The following is an 8,820-nucleotide window of genomic DNA, read 5'->3' on the forward strand; positions in this document are numbered from 1 at the left end:
AAAGTTTGTAAGAATATATCTATATGTGCATCATTATGAATGAAATATTTACAATAGATAGGGTACCAGTCATTGTATAACTAAGGTTTTTGTCCCAAAAGAATTCTACCAAACAGTGTGAATTTACAAGCAGTGCACTGTCTTTCTTATCAATTAAATTACTTTTTCTACAAACAAACCTCCAAAAGGAAAACCCCAAAGATTCTTAAAATAAAGCAGTTGCAAACTGGGAGACTGAAATACCTTGGGGGGGGGGAATCTTAGAATCTGAAAGGGTAAACACCAAATGCCAAATGCACCTAGAGCTAACATAGAATGCATTATAGTATTATAATCATGTTTTCAACTACTGCTTCTCTCCCCATAGAAAGGTGTTTGTGTGTGTGTGTGTCTGTGTGGGTGTGTGTCTGTGTGGGTGTAAGAATGAGTGAGAGAGTGTATATGTCATACAGAGGACAATGTGGGAATCCCCATTAAATATGTAAGGAAGTAAACAATACTTCAGACAGTGAAGCAGGTCTGCACCATTAAGACATCCATTACTGAGTGTATACTCACAAATCAGAACACGACCATTTAAAACAGAGAAAAACCAATCTTCATTCAAAGTGAGAATATACAAATGGGTCAAAAGGAACCCAGTATAAGAGGAAAATTTTAAAAATTCCATAAACTCACTCAACATAAATTTTTTAAGTTTGCTAGCCATACGTTTCCCCCTCTTTTTTAAGATTAAAGAAGTCTAATTAATTAGAATGTGCACAAATTAAGTTGCTAGAGACAGAAATTAATAATTTACAGAGGGTTGTTCGGCAATAATTTAATAATAGCTTTCAAGATCAGTGAACACAGCAGGCGCCAATCCTTTCTTAAGCATTAACACTTAAGAAAAGAAAGAAGGGGTAAGAATCACAATAAAAAATATATATGTATATCATATACAGTGTAAATGCAGAAAATCTGCCATCTTTTTTTAAAATTCAAAATATTTTAGAGATGTCTTTATCACATTAAGCATCAACTCTAGTTTAAAATTTCAGTCCTGAATCAATTCATATTTCTGAAAAATAGCTGCAAAGTGTACTTTTAAACTTGACAAGGGCGATGTCTTTAAGAATAAAAACAAATCTTACTTGCTCATTCTCGGAGCCTTTTAAAAAGCTGTGCCGCCTGCCTTCCTGCAAATTGCCAGCTCCAGACTTCCACTGAAGAAACCCAGGTGTCTTTTCCGAGTTGAAAAGGGCAACTTTGCTACAACTTGTCCAGTCGCTCCTTTGTTTTTCTTTCCTATGAGAAACCATTTCACATTCTCGCCAGGCTCCTTCGCAGCTCCCTCTCTAAAAAGCGCTTTCTCTGAATTCACATTTACCGGCCTTGTTTCTGGTCGCTGAAAGTGGAAAGTAAAAGAGGCAGGAGAGCATGGGAGGGAGAAGTGAAGACACGGAGGGGCAGTCCCTGGAGAGCCCGAGGGTCTCCTAAATGCCCGCGGAATATTTCATCCTTTTTTGCTTCTGCCTCTGGTTGCAGAACCAGACGCGCACCACGTTTTTCTTAAGGTCCAGCTTCTCCGCGATGGCGGCTATCTTCTCGGAGGAGGGTCGAGGCTGGATGGCGAAGTAGGCTTCAAGGGACCGCTTTTCAGGCGCCGCAATGGACGTGCGCTTGCGCTTCTTCTCAGCGCCATTGAAGAGCTCCGGCTTGGTCAGCTTCTCGCGGTGCGACTTCTCGGCCTCCTCCAGCCACGCCTGCAGGATGGGTTTGAGCGCGATCATGTTGTTGTGCGACAGCGTGAGGGACTCGAACCTGCAGATGGTGCTCTGGCTCAACGAGCCCACGCCGGGAATCTTGAGGTTCGCCAGCGCTGAGCCCACGTCGGCCTGAGTCACCCCCAGCTTGATGCGTCGCTGCTTGAAGCGCTCGGCGAACGCCTCTAGGTCCCGCGGGTCGGCGTCCACGTCGCTCATGCAGCCCATGTGCGAGGGCAGCCCGTGCGCGTGGGCCATGCTGAGCGCTGCTTGGTGCATGGGGTTCATGGTGGCCATGTGAGGCGCGTGCGCCGGCGTGGACACCACCGCACCGTCGGGGCCCGCCATGGCGCCCAAGGCCAGCCCGGGACTCAAGTGCTCCAGCAGCTCGCCCTCGAGTGCTTGGTGCGGCTGCTGATGGTGGTGGTGATGGTGGTGGTGGTGGTGGTGCGTGCCTGCCAGCGCGGACGGGTGCGAGATGGGCACCGAGGAAGAGGAGGCGGCCGACGTGCACGGGATGGTGTTCATCGTGTGGTAGGTGGCGTCCGGCTTGAAGGGGCTGTGGTGGGGCGGGTGGTGGTGGTGGCTCTTGCTCTGGGAGACGATGTCCACGGCCGCCAGAGCCTCGGCGCGGGCCAGCAGGCTCTCATCCAGCCCACCGAATATATTGCTCTGCAATTGCAAGTAGAAGGCACACATTACGCTCAGCAGGGAATTGTGTGTGCTCTCCCCGGAAGCTCCGGCCCAGCACTCGACACCGCCGCCGCGCCTACAACATTCCCACAACGTTAAAATAATAATAATAGCAAGAGCAAGAATAATCCCGAAAACTGAAGGTGAAGAGGAGAGGAAGGAAGCCACCAAGAGAAGTCAAGGGTACAGGAGGAAGAAGAAAGTGAGCTCGCAGACACAACACAACACAACACGCGCACAAGCAACATCCCAGGTCATAAAAATTAATATGAAAGGCAAGACCCGCTGAATACATAAGAGAGAGCGAGGGGGGAAAATTGGTTGGAGGTGTGGGGTGATTTGCTGTACTGACATGAAAAAAACATCAAGCAGATAAAGGGGGCTGTCAAAATGTGCCTTTAAGCGGTGATTATGCAGAAATACGCACCGGTGGGGTTGGAAGACACGCTCTCCGCATCGCCTCCGAGCCCCCGCCGCCGCTGCTCCCGCTGCTACTGGCACTGCTGCTCCGGCCGCCGCCGCCGCCACCGCCACTGCCGCCCGCGTTGCTCGAGCTGCTAGGGGAGCTGGCCGAGGGCGCGGCGGGTGCCGAAGAGCCGGGAGAGGCACTGTGAAGTGCCGAGTACTTGGGCTCCACGTGCAGGCTGCCGCCGTGTGGCATGCTGAACGCCTGTTTACTGTTCAAGGACATCATCATCATCTTCCCGACCGCCCGCGCACTGCTGGGAAGCGCGCCTCCACTAGCCGCGGAGACCTGCGGGAGACGCAGGGGGCGGGAGCCCGAGCCGGCAAGACCTCGGCGAAGTTGCGCTCACTCGCCACCACCTCCTGCTCTTGCGCGCCCAGCCCGGCTGCGCGCTCCTCCGCCGTCAGCCTGAACCGGGATGCCGGGTTCTGCTGCGCTCTGGCTGCAGACCTCGCCGCGCGCAACTGCCCCGCGCCTGGCGGCCGCTGAGTTATACTCCCTGCTCCCCGCGCCGGCCCCCGCGCCCCCCGCCCTCCTTCCCTCCCTCACGCTCGTCTTCTCCCTCCCCTGCCAGGAAGCGCTGGCTCCTGCCGGGTTTCTCCCGTCGCCCCTTCTCCCTCTTGGCTTCCCCCAGGCTTCAGTCCTTTCTGCAATCTGGACCCCCTCCTCTTGCTCCCCCGTCGCGCCCTCTACCTCCCCGCCCTCTCCCCTCCCACACTTTGATGTGTCGCCCTTTCCTGGTGCCCCGCTGCTCCCACTTAACTCTCGCGCCCCTGTACAACCTCACCCAGCTCACCAGGTGCCCACTCCCGACGCTGGGCAGTGCCTACCTAGTGGCAGGCATTCAGCACCTCCTACTTCTTTCACCCCGTCCCAGCCTCTCCTAGAGAAGAAACTGCCAAATAAAGTTGCGGTGCTAGCCAGCCTGGGATGGGTTTCCCCCTAGACTATGGGGAGCGCCTTCTATCTAGCTGACTCCTCCCCCGCCTTCTGCTTCCCGCTAAATTCCAGAATCCACTCCCCAACTTGACTCGCCCCTCCCAGCAGTTCAGGTGGTCCTGCTACCACCAGTCTCCCGGTCACCATGAAGAACAGCGACGCGGCCACCAAACCCGTCCTTCGCGCTGTTCTGCGGGGCCCACACTGATGCGCGCCGCAGTTGGCTCTTGGTTGTGCGCCCTCCCTCCTCGGCCCGGAGGGTGGGTGCCTGGTGCGGAAGAGACCTGGGGTCGGCGGGGTTGCAGGGCTTTCTCGTACTCGGTTTCTCACAGCTCTCAGCGGATTGGACGGCCGAGGAACCCGCCGGGGTCGCCTGTGCGCATGCGACTCCTCCCTCCCTGAACCTCCCCCAACACATACACAAAAACAGTTCTCTTCACCCCCTTTTCTCTTCATCTGGATCCTGATCTTGCAACTCCTCCTCTTCTTTCTCCCTCCTCTTCTCACTATCCAGTACTTTGTGTGAATTGGCTCTTGGGTGGATCCACTGGCAAACCCTGCTACAGGATTCTTTTTTTATTCTTCATTAACCACGATCAAAGGGGGAAGGGGCAAATGACAGAGGGAGGGGGGAGGGCCAGAGATCACAGAGCGCATGTGCTTTAGAATATCCACCCCTCTCCAACACACACACACACACACACACACACACACACACCCCGATGGAGTTGGCTCACGCCACACATCTTCATTTCCAAAGCGACTCAGCATCGAGATCTATTTTTAGCTGACACTTTGCTTGGACTTTTGTCCTGGCAAACACCAGTCTTCTTAGACGTGGACACAACACTCTTAGTTCCAAATGCAAAAGAAAGACCATCTCTAACACACACAAACACACTCCTCTCTTCCTTTCTCTCATCTTCTCTTTACTTCCCTTGGTGTTGGGGGCTGCTCAGTCACCTCCCAAGAGTGTGGCAGGAGCCAAGCGAAGGCGACTATAAGAAGGCCCTGTGACCCGGACATAGGACCCCACGGGTGGCCCGACCCGGACGGGCCTGGCCGGGAGCAGGTGCAGCCATGGCGCCTGGGGAAGGCGAACAGGTGCTGCAGCAGGCGGCATGCCTGAGAGACGCTGGCGCTCGCTCCCTGGGACAAAAACAGAGGACAAAAACAGCGTGGCGAAGGGGAACCTTCAGTGGTCAGTGTTAGGCAACCCTGTGGTGGCGCCTGCGAGTGGAAGGCTAGGCTATGCATTCCTAACGTCAAGGTTAGCCCATTCAAGTTGCGAGAGCTGGTTGATAAGAGTCTCCAGAGCCCCAGGGGCAGCTGCCTACAGCTTGCGGCGGGCTCTGTCCGTGGTCCTTAACTCCGCTGGGTTTTCTAGGAGCTGCTCTGGGATTGCTTTTCTCTTCCCTTATGTGGAAAGAAAATAATAAATAATAGTAGCTGAAGGGGATTCCTGTGAGTGGTATCCCCAGTGTGAGCCCGAAGACGTCTGGACACGGGCTGGAAGGGGGGGCGGGGGATGTTGACATATGAGTGAATGTGGATTGTGCCGGACGCTTCAAGTAAGTGGTTAGGTGTTTAATTTCTACCTCCACAACAGTCAGAGTAATTTTCATGGAAATAAAAAACCCCGACATCGTACAGCTCTCACTGTCTCAAGCTTCAAGAAATGAAATAAATCAAAGTTAAAAGCTTGAGTATCATTTAATTATAGTGCGAATAGCGCTTTGAAAGAAGTAGAACAACATCTCTAAACAAATTATGACTGGGCTAGGAAGGAATTATTAGATTGAAATTTCATTTAGGCTCGGGAGACACCGGGCTTCGCTGTGTAATCTGCTATGCTTCATCTGATTTGTATGCTTAATTCAGCTTGACGAATTTATTAGTTTTCATAATAGTGAAAAAATTGAGCAGCACTATGGGCTAATGCATTGTGTGTACTATAAATTGTATGCCATCGTGGAAAGACTGAAGTCTATAGAAATCTTTTATTAATGTCGGTACAGGAGGGAGGATTTTCTCGCCAACCTTGGAGATGTTAGCACCAAACTCCACTGTTGCTGTGTCTCGCTGGTCCATTAACATATCATCATACTAATTAGACTACTTCATCAGTGATATAATTTCAAACTTCAAATTATGTTCTAATTAACAAGGGTTGTCCAATTTGTTTAATCTTCAAAAGGCTTTGGATGGTCTAATTAGTATAAACTGTTGAGCATCTCTAACACCTCATAAAAACCCGTAAACATATTCTGAGTGTGTTTTCTGTCCTGTATTGGGTGAGGGCCAGGGGGACAGAGGGAGAGTGGAGGAAGAAAATGATGGGGCTGCAAGCTGTCCTCCTCTACCTGCTTTCTCAGACTGTGATAGCAAGTGAGTTACAAGAAAAACTTTCAGGTATTGAACTTCCTAAATTGTGTGTTTATGTGTATAAATAAAGGCATAAGGATATCAAGGAGACAAACCACATGGGGGGAAAAAATCTTCTCTTTCATTAGGTGCCTAATTAGATGTAAAGTGAAGAGCAACCCTGAGGAGTTTCCCAAGCATTATTGTGGCAACAGTCTGCTGAACTTGGATCGCAAAATTAAATATTTGGGGTGTTTTGAACCTCTCCCTCTCCCCTCCCCCTTTATTGAGCTTAATTACTTGCAATAGTTGTTTTAATGTATGTTGTCACCTGGGAATATTGAGAAATGCATATCTTAATATGAATTAATCTTGATTTTAATAGCAACTGACAACTGATCTCCAAAATGCTAAACACTTGTCATCACTTCATATGGTAAATAAGGTAGTATGATAAATTCATGAAAGAAGGAGGACCCTGTTAGAATAGCTGGACTTTGTTTGATATTTTATTTTTGTGTTAAAACCAATTCAAACAAGAGAACTCCTAGAAGAATGTTTTCCTGATGACTAAAATTCAGAAACCAAGAAATTTCTTTTTATGTAACTTTTTCAATCTCTTGTATAAATAGTCATAATGTCCAATAGAAAAAAAAATGAAAGCTCTTGTCTCCTAATTATCAAACTGATTGATAATGCAGTTGTAGAGCAATCCAAGTGTTCATTTTTATGTGAGTCCTCTCTCTTAAGAAAACACATACATTTTAAAACAATCAAGTCACAGAGTTAATTTCTCCTTTTCCCATTCAGAGTGAAAAATGAACAGCAGTGCTGATGTTGTGTTAGAAAATGCAATGCTTCCTTCATCCCCACAACTTGTAATTTTGCAATCTCTCCTTCCAGGAGTATCCAGAATACCAATGTCTTTACAATTATATCAATAAAACCCATTTTGGTTTTGCCCACAGGCATTTCTGTAAAGTACTCTGGTGAGTGTGGAAGCCACTCTCAAAAGAAGGAAGATGTTTGTTCCCCAGTGTAGGGTCCATCTAAACAGTTGGGAAAGTGAGAGTAAACTCAAGGGGTAAAAAAGAGTGGTCGAAGACCCAAAACCTGCTTAATATGACTTTAATCAATATAAATTCTTATGCTCAAGCATCGATGTGCACTGGTGCCTCTCAGAAGAATGTTTTAGAGCAAATAAATGGAAAATGGAGCAACTCTCAGACTCCATGAGATGTTGGGTTTGTTTTTTTTTTCTTCTCACTAAGACTGCTTGTTTGCCAGATGCTGACAGGTGTGGTCAACTGTCTGCTTAGCAAGGAGGGGCTACTGGAGCTTCCACTGACACTTCCACCTAGGCTCCCAGGTAGAGATGCCCCTGCAGCAGGACACCCCCACGCTGAAATTAGCCTATGACTCCAGTCATCCTGAGGGGGGGGAATCTCTGCCTCCTTCCCTGTATCTGGGCCGTAATTTAGGATTAAAATTTTAAGCAGTGCATTCATATTTTACTGTACCTAATGTGTTTTATTAAAATTTAATCTGTTATGGGGAAGAGTTTGAGTTCTTTGTATATCAAACACAGAATTGAGTTGGACTACAAGGAAGGCCTGGAAGATTTGAATTCCAGTGTAATCTTTTTATTGGGAAGATTTGGGGAAAGAAAGGCATCCTTGGGTTATAGGAGTTTTAAGGAAATCAGTCAGGTTGCCGTAGATTCAGATTAGATAAGCATCATTTATCTTTTTTAAGACTCTGACTTTGGACAGATTTGGGGAGAGGGTGCAGTATTCTATCCCACCCATGGCTTCCGTTGTGCAGAAAAATAAGAAGGTGAGAATTATCTCTCAAAAGTCACCTTCTGCAATTTCCAGGGAGCTCACAGAAAAGGAAATGCAGAACCAGTAGGGAAGGTGAGTGCTCCAGGGCTTAAGTCTTGAGATGTTGGGGGGGGGGGCGGGGCGGGGTCTGGTCCACAAGGACTCCAGGGAGATTACCCTCTCCTACTCCATCTTCACAAACTCCTCCGTGACCAAGCCCATTGTTGCAGTCACTGCATCAATCCATCCCATTGAGGGTCTTCCTCTCATCGATGACCCTCTACTTTCCCAAGCATGACATCTTTTACCAAGGACTCGCCCCTCCTAACAGCATGACCAAAGTATGTGAGACAAAATTTCACCAACCTTGCCTTTAAGGAGCACCTTTTTTGCACTTTCTCCAAGACAAGTTGGTGTGTTCCACATTATCAGTCTATGAGATATTAAAAATCTGTATTCTAGAAGTGATAGGTGTGTTTTACTCAACTTCTCAAGCACATCCATCACTGTTATTATGATGTCAATAGAGTGGAAACTGACTTTCAGGGAAACTTAACAGCACTGGAGGAGATTGCCCATTGCCCAGCAACCGCCCCCCCCCCCAACGCTGGTGGATTCGAACCGCTGCTTTCAGGTTGTAGTGCAGCTTCTTGCCACTAGGCCACCAGAGTTCCCTCTCTAACTTTCCGTCGAGTCCCCAGCTCTCTCTCTCTCCTACAGGTTAGAAGCCTGTCTTTGGCCCTAGAAACCTTATCTTAGTGTCTTCCTGACTAATTCTCTCTCACTTACA

General features: G+C 48.6%; 1 protein-coding gene across 2 annotated transcripts; it reads right to left on the reverse strand.

Annotated features, from left to right (window-relative positions):
- Positions 1-443: 443 nt before the first annotated feature.
- Positions 444-3,370, reverse strand: POU4F2 (POU class 4 homeobox 2). Of its 2 annotated transcripts, XM_006886999.1 has the most exons (3): positions 3,046-3,132; positions 2,870-2,907; positions 1,476-2,427 (listed from the first exon to the last, which is right to left on the reverse strand). In XM_006886999.1, exons 1-3 carry the CDS (start codon positions 3,130-3,132, stop codon positions 1,476-1,478), a joined length of 1,077 nt encoding a protein of 358 aa, XP_006887061.1. The 2 variants fall into 2 exon arrangements, with proteins under 2 accessions (XP_006887060.1, XP_006887061.1); XM_006886998.1 differs by having other exon boundaries at positions 444-2,417; positions 2,866-3,370.
- Positions 3,371-8,820: the final 5,450 nt, after the last annotated feature.

The sequence above is a fragment of the Elephantulus edwardii genome, unplaced genomic scaffold, assembly GCF_000299155.1.
Source record: "Elephantulus edwardii isolate Elephantulus edwardi_28Jun2011 unplaced genomic scaffold, EleEdw1.0 scaffold00053, whole genome shotgun sequence".
NCBI lineage: Eukaryota > Metazoa > Chordata > Mammalia > Macroscelidea > Macroscelididae > Elephantulus > Elephantulus edwardii.